The sequence below is a fragment of the Rhodnius prolixus genome, unplaced genomic scaffold, assembly GCF_049639745.1.
Source record: "Rhodnius prolixus isolate KJV_2025 unplaced genomic scaffold, Rpr scaffold_15, whole genome shotgun sequence".
Classification (NCBI taxonomy): domain Eukaryota; kingdom Metazoa; phylum Arthropoda; class Insecta; order Hemiptera; family Reduviidae; genus Rhodnius; species Rhodnius prolixus.
The window spans coordinates 5,310,799-5,326,612 of NW_027411605.1; the positions used below are offsets into that span (position 1 = coordinate 5,310,799).

The 15,814-nt window shown below is 37.3% G+C and overlaps 1 protein-coding gene across 2 annotated transcripts in view; it reads left to right on the plus strand.

The window, feature by feature from the left end:
- The first annotated feature begins 613 nt into the window (after nt 1-613).
- Nucleotides 614-15,814, plus strand: part of LOC141454853 (uncharacterized) — a 128,211-nt gene continuing 113,010 nt past the window's right edge. Inside the window, exons 1-2 of one of the 2 annotated variants that reach the window (XM_074129499.1) lie at nt 614-657; nt 9,004-9,169. In XM_074129499.1, the coding sequence (XP_073985600.1) occupies nt 9,005-9,169 (165 nt within the window). In that variant the 5' untranslated portion in view covers nt 614-657; nt 9,004. Of the gene's footprint in view, nt 658-3,289; nt 3,428-9,003; nt 9,170-15,814 lie in introns of those variants that run through there. The other variant, XM_074129498.1, reaches the window with a different exon arrangement.

The window sequence follows — 15,814 nt, forward strand, 5'->3', positions numbered from 1 at the left end:
TTATGCTGAACACCCTGTATAGTCGTATGAGATGTTGCTCCAAAACTGTCGATAGGATCACTTAGTTCTTATATATCCCTTTACTGGGAAGCTGTGCCTGTTCTGTGGTGAAGGCTTTCAATAGAGCTTGATCAATCTATGGCCACTGAAAGAGCGGTGCTGATCTACGTACTTAGCTTTGCGCAGCTTCCCAATCTAAGGTTGTCAGAATAATAATAATCATAAAAAAAGCATTTGTAGAATTTATATATACTCGTACATAACACAATACAACACTAAAAACCAAGTGAAACATCTATTGCTTTTAACTACGGAGAGTTATCTCCTTTATGGTGGTCCATGGTGATGGGGGGGTTTAGGAGCCTGTGGGACTCTGGCAGCCAGCTCTCAGACTACAGGGCTCTCTCTCTCTGTCCTACAAAGGGAAAGTAATTCTGTGACAGAGAGAATAATAGCAAAGGTTTTGTACTTGTTATAAGTGATTCTGTGTGTGTGTGTACTTTGTGCTTTGGCGGGGGGGTGGCCCTTCTCCTCTCATGGGGGGGGGGGGTTCGTATTGACATCCCCTCCTCTTGGTGAATGAGCATGCGCCAATCTTACATAGCCAGGCATTTTCAGTCTCTCTTCGGCCCCCAGGCCGTGCCCAATACTTTGCAGGTAAATTTGGACATTTTTTCTTTACCGAAATACAATTTTTAACAAAACAAAAAATATTTGTGGGGAAAAAGAAAAATAAATTAGAAAATAAGAAATACAATTTTGTTAAGATTTCCTTATTACTTATTTTTATTTTAGAATTTTTATAATAACTTATTATAAAAATAAATTGAAAAAATAAATATTTTACGCACGAATAATTTATAGAAAAGTATTATTTCACAAAATATAGAAGCATGTTTGTAAGGAGTAGCTTAGATTTTGCGTCATTTATTATTTTTTAAGCTTAAGTTACCCTCTGCTTAAAATAAATGAACATTTTAGGTTTTTAAGTTCCGGTTTTGCGTAGACGTAAGTTGGCCCAAAATTATTTTATTTAAAATAATTCTTTCCAAATTATAATATCATCTGTTGCACTTCATTTGGAGGAAGTATCACGATCGTGTCGAGGATTTTTGGATCGGAAGTACACATTTTAAGGTACGGGATGTAAAACACGGAAAGTTTTTTTATTGTTGGTCTGTAATGTGCGTGAGTCTGTCTTGTTGAGTGTACTGACTGTGTGTGTGTGTGTGTGTGTGCGTGTGTGGCCAGCAAGTTTGAACTTGTTACATGATGACGTCACAAGGATTCTCCACAATAAGCTTTGCGACCGAATACAGCCCTACCGGAAAGTGCTTTTTACTGAATAGCTTTTCCACGATGCGAACCATTCGCTTTTCCTTTTCTAGCTGATCTATAACTTTTTATTAGTAACAGTTATCCAGTAAAATTCATTTAACAGCATTTTCATTTGGAAAGAACACAGTGATTTGTTCGGCTATGATCCCAACAGGAAACGGTTTTGCTGAGAAAATTTCAAATTTACAGAAAACCAGCTGGACAGGAAATGCCACACCTGATTCTGACTTCCCTCTAGCTTCCTTTTTTTTTCAGCGATTATTCTGAAAAGATTTCCCAAAGTTTGGCTTTCAATATTTTACAGGAAACTTGATTTAAATTGGGGTTTATTGATGATCCTTCCGGCTTCCTTTTTTTTCAGCGATTATTCTGAAAAGATTTCCCAAAGTTTGGCTTTCAATATTTTACAGGAAACTTGATTTAAATTGGGGTTTATTGATGATCCTTCCGGCTTCCTTTTTTTTCAGCGATTATTCTGAAAAGATTTCCCAAAGTTTGGCTTTCAATATTTTACAGGAAACTTTATTTAAATTGGGGTTTATTGAGGAGCGAGGAGATCTTACGAGTAAGTACGGTTTAAAAAAGCCGTTTTTATTGAGGAGGAAATGTCTAGCCAAAGGTCTGAATTAGAGGAATAACAGTTCTACCGGAAGTGAATTGTTCAGAATTATTTTAGAGTATTCTTTAATTTTCTATAGTACTTTAGATTTAGATTAAATTTTATTTCATTAAAACTATATCCGGTAGGACAGTTCTACAAAGGTTGATCGTCAAAAAGTGCCCCCAAAAAAGCGTAACAATGAAAAACACCCAACTTTGACAATTTTTTTCTCTTTTTCTCTACTTTTCCAATTTTCTTTTAAGTTACTCTGAAACCTCTCCTCACACTTCACAGACCTTGAACGGTGAAACCGTTTTGGGTAAAACTGAATTTCGAAACTAGTGTAGTTAGAAAAAGTTCCCCTAATTAGAGGAGTTGATTAATCCCTAATGTATTATAAATGTATTTATTTGGACGAATGTATTTATTAGGATGGTGTATGAATGTGTATATAAATTTTATGTAAATAGGTGATTTAGGCTAGATCTCTATGGGGTGCGAGGAATATCGAGTACTCCACCACAACATTAGTTAGTTAGGTTAGAAGGACAGAGTTAGGGTAACCAATAGGTTAGTTTCGACAAGATTAGATGTTAAAGTAAATCAAGTAATACGAGTAAAGTGTCTATCTTCCTGTATAGTTCAAGTGCAAGGACCTTCGATGGTGTGCAAAGAAAACAAAAATTAAAAGTTGTTTGAGCAAAACGATTGGAGAATTGACCCCTCGAGGCTGCTGTGTCTATCCAGATGAAATAACTACGCTACGCGAGCTCCCAGAGAGAACATTGTTTACCTGCAATAACATCAGCTAAATTGGTTTATCTATCTTGAATAGCTTTAATTGAGTAAAAATTCCAGAAATGTTCGCTTAAGATGCAAGTTTTGGACCATCAAACCGTTCGACGAACAAGATGAAAAAAGCAATAAGTACATTTTGGTTTAGGCGGACAATCCAGGGGCTAGGCTGGCTGGATGTCCATTATAAAAGCTTAGAAACCCCATATCAGCGGCTGCGTTTGACGTACACACAAGCACTATTACTAAAAGGAAATTACTAAATAGAGAGATGCCGGAAGTAGTGTTGAGCGTAGTTGGTGATGACCAGGTGTGGGCGGGGCAAGGTGTACGACAGAGAGTTTGAAGGGTGGTGAGATGTGTGAGTGTGTGTGAGTGATCCAACATGCCTCCCTGCCACTCTCACCCGTGTACGTGTTTCGTCATAACCATGACGTAGCACAGAGAGAGACAGAGTGAGAGAGAGTGGACCTTTTAGTGGTTTACTAGCATGCGACGTTGTTTGGCAGTACCTGGCATTTACTAGCATTGTACCAGGTGGAATCCCCATGCTTAGTTCTGTCCGGACGGTTGTTCACTGAGTATCGCCTTCTCAAAAGTGTTGGAAAGCATCTCCCGTCGTTTCTGGATAATTGTGTACTGTCCATCTTTTCCTCACAACTCTGACTTCCACATGTTCACGTTCAACAAGAAGTAAGTGGAAAACAGAAAATTTTAGAATCTATTTCATTGTGGTTTATCTAAGAAAATTTTCTTGAATCTATTATACACGTTCACATTAAAGGTATCACTTCCGATTAAATTACTCTGTTCTAGGAAACGCACTTCCTGTCCTTTAATTTGGAATTCAGTTTCATAAAAAAAAGTAAAGTAAAGCCTATTTTTTCAAGACGGGGGCGGAAGCACATAATTTGTTATTTACTTATTTATTTTTTGGTTCAACCAAACGCTCCAATCTCCGAAAGGTTTCAATCTCTACAATCTAAAATACTTCGAACTATTGTACACGCTCCATTTTACGTCTCCAACCTGACTATACACACTGACCTCAACATTCCTTTTGTCACACAAGTTGCTAAAACAAGATACAGAAAACTCCACTTCCGCCTACAATCTCATATAAATCCTCTAGCTCAAAATCTCTGCTTCTAGAACTCTTCCTGATAACCCGGACAAGACGTCTTAAAAGACAGTGGCCGCGTGATCTCCTCTCAAGCGAAGAGAGCGATTAACCATCTAATATTTTGGAGTGTTACCACTGGGTAACTTCTCCTCTCGTATACTTCTGTTATTCAATGTTATTCTGTTATCACTGTTACTTATAGCGCTAACGCGCTGATTGTAGCATAAATAAATGCAAAAAAAAGTATTTATTTTTTTAACAAATAAAAACTAGCTGAACGCGGGATTCAAACTTGCGATCTTCCATGCTTCAAAACCACTGCAGCAACGCTTGTGCCTCGGTTATTTTAATCCTTATTAATATTTAATTTACGTCCACATACATCGAATTGTAATGGCACTTTTATAGCCAGCCCATCCATTCTCCTCTCTTGCCCGGAAGTGTCCTCAATCAAATTTTGCTAGGAAAATGTTTTTCCAAATAAAAGTTTTGTTATGAGTAATCTGTAAGCTAAGCTTAAAGAAAAATCCAAGCAGGCCGATTTTCTTTTTATAAAATCACAATAAACTGAAACAAAAAAAGAAACTCAATAAATAAAAAAACACTTCCGGGAAGTTATTTTAGTCCAAAAGCTTTGTCGCATCCGATGATGGCACCAACACAAATTTGTAGTTTCTGTTTCTATTGTGCCGAGTCAACAACACACTGAGCACGCTGACACACATACACACACACAAAAACAACAATTTGTTGTATAAGAGGGAAGGGAAGGGATTAGCTGTGAGGTTAGCGTACTGGACTCTCACGCGGAATTCCCGGGTTCGAATCCAGCAGCTGACCCTTAGATTTTTTCTCTTCCTAGGAGCTTCTTACAGCTCACTGTGTCCGGTGATGGGACAGTGTTGTCTGTAACGAGAGAACACTGTCCGAAGGCCGTACAGTGCACTGAAAAAAGCTCCGGATGCCAATAACCCTAGATGTTGACGCACCTTAAATCATAAAAAAAAGAAGAAAAAAAATTGTTGTTATAAGTCACTGGTTTTTTGTTTTTTGCTCAGGAAACCTCAAAAAAGGTTTCACTTCCGGTGAACCCCCCCCTTATTAGGAGTTTGAGTTAAGATCTCAATAATTTCTCTTGGATTTTCTCCTACGCATAAATTTTCCCAATTTTCACATATTAAAATGTACCAAATATACCCAAATAATTAATACCAGTACATTTTATTAATATACACGTATCACGTAAGAATACTCCAATAAAAAAACCCTTTCACAGAAAATTACCCAATCACCTTTTTTTTAACGAATGAAATTCCTAACTAATTTTCTCACCGGGAAAATCCCCCTGAGAGTGGGAAATATCAGATAATTTCCATCACAGAGTTTTTTATTAAAATTGAAAAAAAAATTTGTAACATATTGAACAGGTTATAAACTTTAAAGTTGATAATATTAGACTTTTCATCAGATAACAACTTCTGACACCGATTTTTTTCATTTCACATTTTTCACGTATACCTAATTTCCGCTTTTCTCGTAGAATATTTTTTTCCCGTATTTTCCTTTTTTCTAAAGTGTGATACTTTTAATATTATATTTACAAGTTAGTGTCAAATATAAACATATATATATATATATATTTTTTACATTTTCCTTATCTCAGTTTAGCGATATTGGATGCTGTATCTTTTGCTTTCATCTTCGTGTCATTTTCCCTAGTTTTCGTAGAACCATTGCAACAAGTTGAGATAGTTTTTCTTTTTATTTTTTCCTGAGTCAAAACTTTAAGAAATGCGCTGTTGGGAGCAAATCAAGGATATTTTTTGGGGGGGGGGACTAACATCCAACAGTGTTTTTTGATTTTATCCGGTCGTAGTGCGGCACGTTCACTGTATTTCTGACCGGTTTCAGACCTTCATCCATCATCAGAGATTAAATAATTACAGTACAACCTCGATTAACCGGGCTGACCTCCGGCTATACCCATCCCGGAAAACTGAAATCCCGGTTAAACCGAATACACACAGTATTACATCGTAATACATTACTGTTTCTTCCCAGAGATCAACTCCTATCTTAGACGGCAATCCTTTTTTTCGCATACATACATACATACATACATAATGGACCCTTCAAGAAATTCAGGTATAAAAGAGTAGCTGCCACGCCTACTATTATGTTACATCGGAAGACAAAAAAATTTTCCTGTCGCCACCGAAAATTAACTTTTGTTTCGGCGCCGATCTGTGGTGTTCTTATGATGACTCAAACATGATCCCGGTTAATTCGAATCCCTGTTAACCGAGGGCCGGGTTAATCGAGGTTGCACTGTATTTATTCCTGCTTCATCCCGCTATATATAGTCGTATGTGATGTTGCTTCAAAACTAGGCGATAGGATCACTTAGTCTTATACACCCCTTAACTGGGAAGGGATGCCTGTGGTCCTGTTCTGTGGTGAAGGCTTAGAGCTTGATCATTCTATGCCCACTGAAGGAGCGGTGCTGTTCCCTGATCTACTTAGCTTTGCGTAGCTTGCCAATCTAAGGTTGTCATAGTAATTAATAATCATAAAAAAGCATTTGTAGAATTTATATATATACTCGTACATAACACAATACAACACTAAAAACCAAGTGAAACATCTATTGCTTTTAACTACAGAGAGTTAAAACCGAGGGCCGGGTTAATCGAGGTTGTACTGTAGTTCGATGTAGAGATTTCGACTTCAACTATGTTGCGTACATGCTGAATCGGCCAGAGATGCGTGCAATAAACATGCGTACTTCCTTGGATAAAATAAAAGATTTTATATTTCTGTATCAAGATTAATGTAAAAATAAAATGCTGTAAATAAGAGCCAAATAGTGGTCCAAACAGTGGCTGAGACTTCTTTCAATCACTAGTGGTTGGGAAAATTGAGTTTTCTTAAACAAATTAAATCCCACAACGATTACGAAAAGAAAAAAAAAGAAGAAAAATGTGTTCATTGACAGGTAAATTACGTTAAAGTGAATTAGTGTTTTGGGGGGGGTGGATTGGTTGTTTCATCTAATTGATTGGTGTTATGCAACATGGTCTTCTTGCCTTCTACATACATATGTAGACCCATACATCCGCTCATGAATACATCCACTTTAACACAATACAATAGATCGGTGCGGCTATAGACGGAGGAAGTAAGTTCTTCTTCCTGTCAAGAGCGTGTGTCTGTCAGTTCAGCATGGCTGTTTTATTTTCCACCTTCAGACTGTGTGCGGGGGAGGGAATTGTTGGATACCCATACCTCCTGTACCCTGTTCCTCGGTTCGGGAGAACTCCTGGTCTGTGTCATACATGGCATACCTGAGATATATCTTACCACATCCTTGTCTGCCAATAATGTACGTGTTCCTTTTTCTTGCTAGCATCTATTCTTCTTCTTACTTCTGCCTTGGTTCTCCTCCAGTAAGCAGGACCTAGTTATCTCGCTATCTTAGCAGCTTCACTTTATCAGTGAAAGATTTTTTTGTTTTTCGTCACTCTTCTGTTTCTTCCTATTTACGTAGTATTTTTTTTTTTACTTCCTCTTAGCCCATGCAAAAGGATATCTTGTGATCATACAGATTATCTACTTTTTAGTTTCCTCCAGAAATTCTGGATTAAAGGAGCACGAAAATGTTTTTTTTTTAAAAGGAGGGTAGGGCTAAGGAATCATTTTATATAGTTCTTTAATCTTAATCGATATTATCTTCAATTGTAAAAGTTTCATCTTATAAATTGTGGTCTTACCATTCACATATTTTATAAACGTATTCTACTTTATCACTTTTGACATCATCCCAATACTTGCTGGCCCAAACAGTAAGTGAAATATTCATTGTTTAAAAGAAAAAAAATTAAAAAAACAAAACAAAGCAAAATAGACATTATTTTATTAAGGTTGTGCCGTTGTAGATTTCATTGGTACAGGCGTGGCCGCATTGATTTGGGCGTGGCTTGTTTGACGTGGGCGTGGCTATCTAATGGTTTCTTTGAACCGCCCACATTTCACGCCTTCAATTCTCCATCCTGATTGGTAAATACTTTATGGGCAATTATTTCTAATAGAAATAAATCCAAATATTTTTTTCAGTAATTTTTCCCTCATTGGTATTTGATGAATTGTCGGATTTTACGAAAAAAAAAAAAATCTTTAAAAATGTACCAAAAATCATTATTTTTCTTACGTAATATTTTCTCCTTTTATCTTACGTAAGAGATTGCATATTGTTCGCGTATAAATTCGCCACTTTCTAGGTGCAGAGCAAACTAATTGTGTGGTAATCACACATTACAAATTAAATGCTATTTATTTACAACTTATTACACATGCTTAGAGGAAATCTATTTACCGGAAACGAAAAAATTAAGTAACTTCGCTATTGAGCCGTTTCTGAGATTTTCTCAGAATGATGAGAAATCTGCTCAGAAAACTGCTCACTTCCGTTCGGCCAATTTTCTCCAAAATTTAGAGATTTAATCCAAAAATTCGATTGTTATTAATATTATACAGATGGCAACTGAGGACAAGTTATACAAGTGACGGTTTATTTGCAGGGGCCGCCAAACTTTTTTTTTAATCATGGACCCCCCCTATATAATTTTTCGGAATCTCCATCGACCCCCCATAAAAGTAATTTTCAGTTGATTAAAAATTTACTGTGTTTGTCCATTTATTTTATGATTTTAAACATTTTGTTAAAATAATTTTACATTGTGTAACCAATAGTTTTATGAAAAATATCTTAATGTTAAAAATTTAAATACCTTAATATTATATTAAATAATAAGTAAAGTAACTACAGTATTGCTTCTTAATTAATGCGATGGGGTGTGCCTGGTGTTTCTTTGCAAGGTTCCGCTATATTGGGTTCGAAATTGTTTTTCCTTCGACCCCCCTGGCTCAGATCGACCCCTACTTTTGTTAAATAGACCCCTGGGGGTCTATATAGACCGCTTTGGCGACCCCCTGGTTTAGAAGGAACCTCTCTATCACAAAAGTGCCTTAATCGAATTTTCTGTCAAAAATTTATAGATCAAGATATCGTATTTTGGAACATAAATTTTTTAAATAGCCCAAATTTTTTTTTGTTCAATTTAATAATAAATTTTGGTTTTGTTTACAGGATGCCACGAAACTCGGGTTCATCGGCGTTCATGAAGCCGTTCGTGGTACTGGCACTGCCGGGCATGTATCTGTTCTACAAGTACAGCCAGTACAAACGGCAACAACAGGAACAGAATCGTCGCCGAGTCACCGAACGAGAGTTAGCACATTTAAATCACAAAATCGTAAGTATAGATCCACCAATTTTATGAGCTTATGAGTTACTTTATGTGTTTTGGGTGGGTGTGGCTGAGGGGGTGGAGTAATCATTGGATATTTTTAGATTTTATAAATATTGATAAGAAGAGGCTTAAATAGAAGGCCTATGTAAAGATAAGCGCACTCTACGGTGGCCCCAAAACCCCAGAGTTTCAATACAAATTATCAAAATCCAAAAATATGGGAGGCAGCCGCAATAGAGGTTGATTGAAAGCTATAAAAAAAATTATTTTTTCTTAATTATTGCTAGATTCATTAAAATAATAATTAGATTAGATTCAGCTAGGGCGGCCTCAAGGCCTACGCCACTGCGACCCCTTTGTGGATCTATTGTGGCTCCCCTACTCCAGAGCTCACCCTCCAGACCTGTCCTTTTAATCAGACTCCTAATTCTGGAGAGCGACTCCCTGGGTAAAGCCCAGACAAGCCCCTCACACTGACACATAACACGTGCAGTGGCCGTTTCCTCCTCCTCTTCCTGACAGAACCTACAAAGGCTTAACATCTGCCAGGTGCCCTTGCGATGCATGTAGGCTTTCTGAGCCTGCAGTGGCCCCACCACGGCCTTGACGGATTAGTTCTGCCGTCAGCAAAATGATAATGAAAACATTAAAACATTTTTAATGTTTTCTACATTTTCATGAAAAATCGATGTTTCATTTAACTTGAGTATCCAAATTAGTTTTTATCGTTATCAGCGATTTGTCCAGTTTGAACAATACGACACCCATTTCCGCTTCTATTTAGTTCCGGATTATGGTAAGTTTTAAAACAGGATGAAACACTATAACGCTCCGCCCCCTATTATGAATCCAATTACACTCCTGTAATTCTTAATAATAATGAAGCTTAAAAGGAATTCAGCCATAACCTAAACTCTAAACAGAGCTTAAAACTCTTACAAAAGCTCTAATTTTATCATACATATTAAAAAATTAAACTAACTATACACGGAAAACATTTTAGTTAGATTAACTTTTCTACGAACATGATTGTTATCGTTTTTCTTCTCTTTTTTCCCACTGCCCCACCAAGTTCGCTTTTATTTAATAAGAAAAGTAGCTTTTCCATTACATAAGGCCTGCGTGTGCTCTAATTTTTTTTTTGTGACTTGTAAAAGTGGACATTATTTTTCCTGCACCAGAAGGAGGAAATACAAAATGCAGACTCACCAAATTTTCTCTTTAAATTCTGAACATTTGCGTCATATTTTAATTACGTATTAAAGATTTCAAAGGAATCTATTAACTTCCGCTCTCTCTCTTAGAAGTATCTTAAATCATATTTCCGGGGAAAAAGGTTACCGGTCCAAAACTAATAGTAGATTTATGTGTTTGTGATCATTGTAGAAAACTTAAAGTAAAGCGATTATCGAGGAAATCAATAAATAAAGAAAATTCTACACAATAAAAAGTGGCCTTTCCGGTCAACCTACTTCCGTCAAATTTTGATATTCAGAACCAAATTTAATTTCGTATTAAGGTGCTAAGACAGGGGGAAGGGATTAGCTATGCGGTTAGCGTGCTGGACTCCCAAGCGGAAGTCCCGGGTTCCAATCCAGCTGCTGACCCTTAGATTATCTCTTCCTAGGAGCTTCTTACAGCTCACTGTCCGGTGATGGACAGTGTTGTCTGTAACGAGAAAACACTGTCCAGAGGCCGGCAGTGCACTGGAAAAAGCTCCGGGCGCCAATAACCTCAGTTGTTGACGCGCCTTAAATCTTTAAAAATAATAATAATAATAATAGTAATAATACTAAACAGGTGCTAAGACAGTACAATGAACAGTATTAGCACTTTGGTGGAAAGCGGAAAACCTCTTGGGAAATATCCTGTTCGGAATAGAAGTTATCGATCTTCAGACATGGTCCAACTAGAACATCGAGTTTAAAGAAAAATCTTTGGAGCCGGTTTTTTTTTTTAAAGACTAATATTAAACAGGTGGTAAGCCAGTACAAAGAACAGTAATGGCACTTTAAGAGGAGGAGGGAAAACCTAACCGATTTCCTCTCCTAAAAATGTCCCTTGAATAGAATTTCCCAGGGAAAACTGTTTTTAAATAAAAAAGGAAAATCGTAGGAGCTATTTTCTGGGGGAAAATCTTTTTTAAAATAGGCCAAATCTCAAAATCTTATTGTTTTTGCAGCCTCCGTTGTGGCGTTTAAGCTAAATATCGATACAGAACTTTCTTTGATTTATTGAGTTTAAAAAAACCCACTCTTTCGAACTCAGAGACCTCAAATCCTGTATTTCCGGTGCAAGTTTCGAAATTTGAAAATCTAAACGGAAAACAACACAGCGGTGAAGCTACAAAGACCAAACTTTTATAAATCAAATTTCTATTCTAGGCTATCGTTAATTTCTGTGTCAGTATAAATGTATAAAATATTGATTACTTTTTTTAGGACGGTCAGTGATGAGTTGTTTGATTTGGTTGACGTTGAAATATGATAGCAAGAAGGTGGAAGATAACGTGCTATCTATCTGCCGCGGCCCATAGCTTGCTTTTGTAGTAAAATAACTCAGTGAAAAAGCTATTTTTGGGTTTTCTACTTGCCACAACCAAGATTGGATTTGTAATTCCTATAACTTTGAAGCTATTCAAAATTGTCTACATCTCTTGCGTCTTGTAAAGAGGAAGTACGATCGCATCATGATCAAATTTATGATGAATTTAACAGATCAAGGCACCAGTAAAACGGATATAAACCAGTAAAAGTTTTGTTAGGACGGATGATGATACAGTAAAGTTTGGGAAACCTCTGAGCCAAAGAGAGTGGTATTGCGATCGTGACCAATTTCCCAAAAAGGTCATCTTAGTTTTCCGTTTTAAGTGTCTTGTGTCTTGATTGGGGGAAATCTACCCAGTGTAATGGTATTTCCGGTTGACCTATTTTGAACTGATTGAGCTCACTTCCTGTAGAACTTGAGCGAAATAGCAAATTTCAACTCAGGGTCTTTTTTTTTTCTTTAATGTTTTTTTTTTCAGTCATTGATTCACAAATCAAAACTGCGCTTACCCTTTATGGAGAAGCATACATTAAAAAAAGAAAGATTGGTTAGGACATGCGGAGAGGATGGTGGATAACCGAAATCCCTAAACGCCTTTTATATGGAAGGCCCCGGAGACGTCCAGAATAAGAGGTAGGCCAAGAATGAGATGGCTTTTTTCTTTTTCTTTTTTTAATGATTTAAGGCGCGTCAACATCTAAGGTTATTGGCGCCTGGAGCTTTTTCCAGTGCACTGCCGGCCTCCGGACAGTGTTCTCTCGTTACAGACAACACTGTCCATCACCGGACAGTGAGCTGTAAGAAGCCTCCTAGGAAGAGCAAATCTAAGGGTCAGCAGCTGGATTCGAACCCGGGACCTCCGCGTAGGAGTCCAGCGCGCTAACCGCATAGCTAATCCCTTCCCTATGAGATGACTTGATGACGTCGAAGAGGATTTGAGGAAAATGGGTGTGCCAAGGTGGAGACTAAAGGCTCCTGGTAGAGCTCAGTAGAGAGCCTTGATTGAGGAGGTCCTGGTCCTTTCAGGTCTATAGCGACGAGGAAGAAGAAAAAGAGGTAGTCCAAGAATGAGATGACTTGATGACGTCGAGGAGGATTAGACGAAAATTGGTGTACGAAGGTGGAGATTAAAGAGGCTCCTGGTAGAGCTCGGTGGAGAGCCTTACTTGAGGAGCCCCTGGTCCTTGCAGAACTGTAGCTCCGAAGAAGAAGAAAAAGAGGTAGGCCATGACTGAGATGGCTTGATGACGTCTAGGGGGATTTGAGGAAAATGGGTGTGCGAAGGTGGAGATTAAAGAGGCTGTTGGATAGAGCTCAGTGGAGAGCCTTTGATTGAGGAGGCCATGGTCCTCGCAGGACTATAGCGCCTAGGAAGAAGAAGAAGAGGTAGGCCAAGAATGAGGTGGCTTGATGACGTCGAAGAGGATTAGAGGAAAATGGGTGAGCGAAGGTGGAGATTAAAGAGGCTCCTGGTAGAGCTCAGTGGAGAGCCTTGATTTAGGAGGCCCCCGTCCTTTCAGGATTGTAGCGCCGAAGAGGAAGAGGAGAAGGAGAAGTCACAAATCAATTTGTAAAAAATAACTTTTTGGTCTCAATGAGTCTCAAAGCTAATAATGTTTCTCTCTCAAGAGGGGATTCAAGGAAATGATAAATAATACCCAATAAACAATTTAGGGACCACAAAATGATCGATAAAACTTGCTCACTAAAGAGGGTAAATTACAGGAAATTTAGGATGACACCTTGTAGAATCATAAATTATTTTATAAATTTCTAAATTTAATAAAACGGTTGACTTACTGAAGCAATAAATTTAGCATGTAATGGAGAAAATTTCTTGCATAACACATCCAAAAAGCTCGAATATTTCTTCTTCTTCTTTTTTTAAAGCTTAAAGCTTAAAATTGTAAGCACGCAGCATTCCATACTGACACCAAGAAATATGTATGCATATGAAATTATGCAGTAAGCAGCGCGCCACCGCAGCTCTTGTATTATACTGTTTTCAGAAATGCGCGCCACAAATCACAATAAAATGCTACAATAAAACTATCCTGTTCGAATAGACAATGCTACACTCTTGTGGCCATTGTTTGGTATATTTATCGCGAGTAAAGGAATTCACAATCTTTATTGTAGTATAGTCAGTACAGCGTTATTCTGAATTATATTCTGTTGGATTTATTTATTTGGAATATTTTTGTAAGCAGATCTATGGGCTTCTATTGTTATGGTAATTCGTATCCAAATTCCTGAATTAGTAATCAAGGATATGCAATATTTTGAGATTCCCAAAATCGTAGGCGATGACCAAGGCAGATGAACGCGGGCCCTTTCGCTTTTTGAACGGAAGGTACTCCGTAGAATCTATGGTCCTACACCCGATTGACCGAATTGGAGAAGCAGGAAAAATCAGGAATTGTACACTCTCTTCACGGATCCTGATATAGTAAAAGTAATAAAGCTTGGTAGACTGCTGCGATGGGCAGGACACGTAGCTAGGATGAGTGAAGATGAGATTCCTAAGAAAGTGCTGGAAGGAAACATCCAAGGAGATCCAGGAGAGTAGGCAGACCCTAAGCTGCGCTGGGAGGATAGTGTGGCAAAGGAGCCAAAATGGCGTTACAGATTAAATGTTGTAGGAGCTCAAAAAAAATTGCGCTTACGTCAGAAGTTATCGAACTCAACAATACCATCAAAAAGACCTCAAAGTGACGGCTAAAAAGACAACGCTTAGAGAAATAAAAACACATTTTAAGACTTTTCAGACAATTTGATGTTTTTAATTAAAGTTATGGGCCAAATAATTCGGAATCTAAATTAGTCTATATAAACTAATTTAAAGACTGCTTCATTGTTCTTTGAGAGTTGTGACTCAGTCCAGAGTTGAAGCTATGGAATTGAGAGTGGTGACCTTGATTAATTATTTAGAACCAAATTGACTAGGTTATCATTTCGTCTTATAATTTTGTCGGTTCCCTTCACCTCACATAAATGTTTTTTTCCCGCGCTCTGTTGCATCATTAATTTTCACTAGAAAAGAAGGTTTTCTATTTTTTTCTTATTTTATTTTTATTTTTTCAATTGGTACCCTGCTTTTCTTGGTTTAAATCGTAAAATTGGAACTAGTTCCGCTGACGTTTTGGTTCCTCATCAATCGCTCTCTTACTAACCCTCGCTCTATCTCACACGCTCACCACTACTTCCTCTTACGTCAGAGAATCCATGAAGACATCTTTTATCGTAAGCATGCTGGCTAATAATTTATTAGAAAGATGTTAATTAGTAATAAACATTAAGATAAAAAGAGGTGTCCAATAAAATTAAGATGTTAATGCCAACTGTGACTGTAGAGTGGCGCTAGTGGATCGCACTCCTAAGATAGTGCTTAAATCGAACACTAGATCGCGTGCAATTATACCTTCTGGTGGTAAGCCTTAGTGAAATGGATTATATCCAATAAAATACTTGGGCTAAGATTTCCCAAGTTGATTTGCTTTTTTCTTTTTTTTTTTTAATGATTCGTGCGGATTTGTAAATTATAGTTACGAGGTTTATCTTCTTTTTTTTGGCAGACTAAAAAAAAACAAAAAAAAAAAAAACGATGTTTAGGTAAATTAGGGCAGACACTTTACTTCCGGTCTTGTCAAGTTTGTTAGTTTCGATTGTGTTCGCTGGAAATTGGGGACCTGTTGATTATTGTTACATAATTCGTGGTTTTTCCACCACACACACGCCCCCCTAACCTAATTTACGTGTCACAGGTTGTTTTTGTTGCTGTTAAAAGTGCCCATATATTTATTGAAAAGCAAAATTTTACGAATTACCATCAAGTGAAAATAATCGTTCATTTAATTTAATGGCAATTTCCCAAATCGTAATGAGTGATGACAAGGTTTTTTGCAACATTATTAAACGATCTTATCGATACTGATTTATCATGTTCGCTTGTCATTTATAAAAGAAATATGTTTTTTTGTCACTCACAAATTGTTAGATTTCCGGTGGAAATCCTAAAAATGGAACAATTACAAGACTGGAAAAGAGGAAGTAGTAACTGAGGAAATGAATAGTTAACATGGAAAAACTAGTGTGGAAATC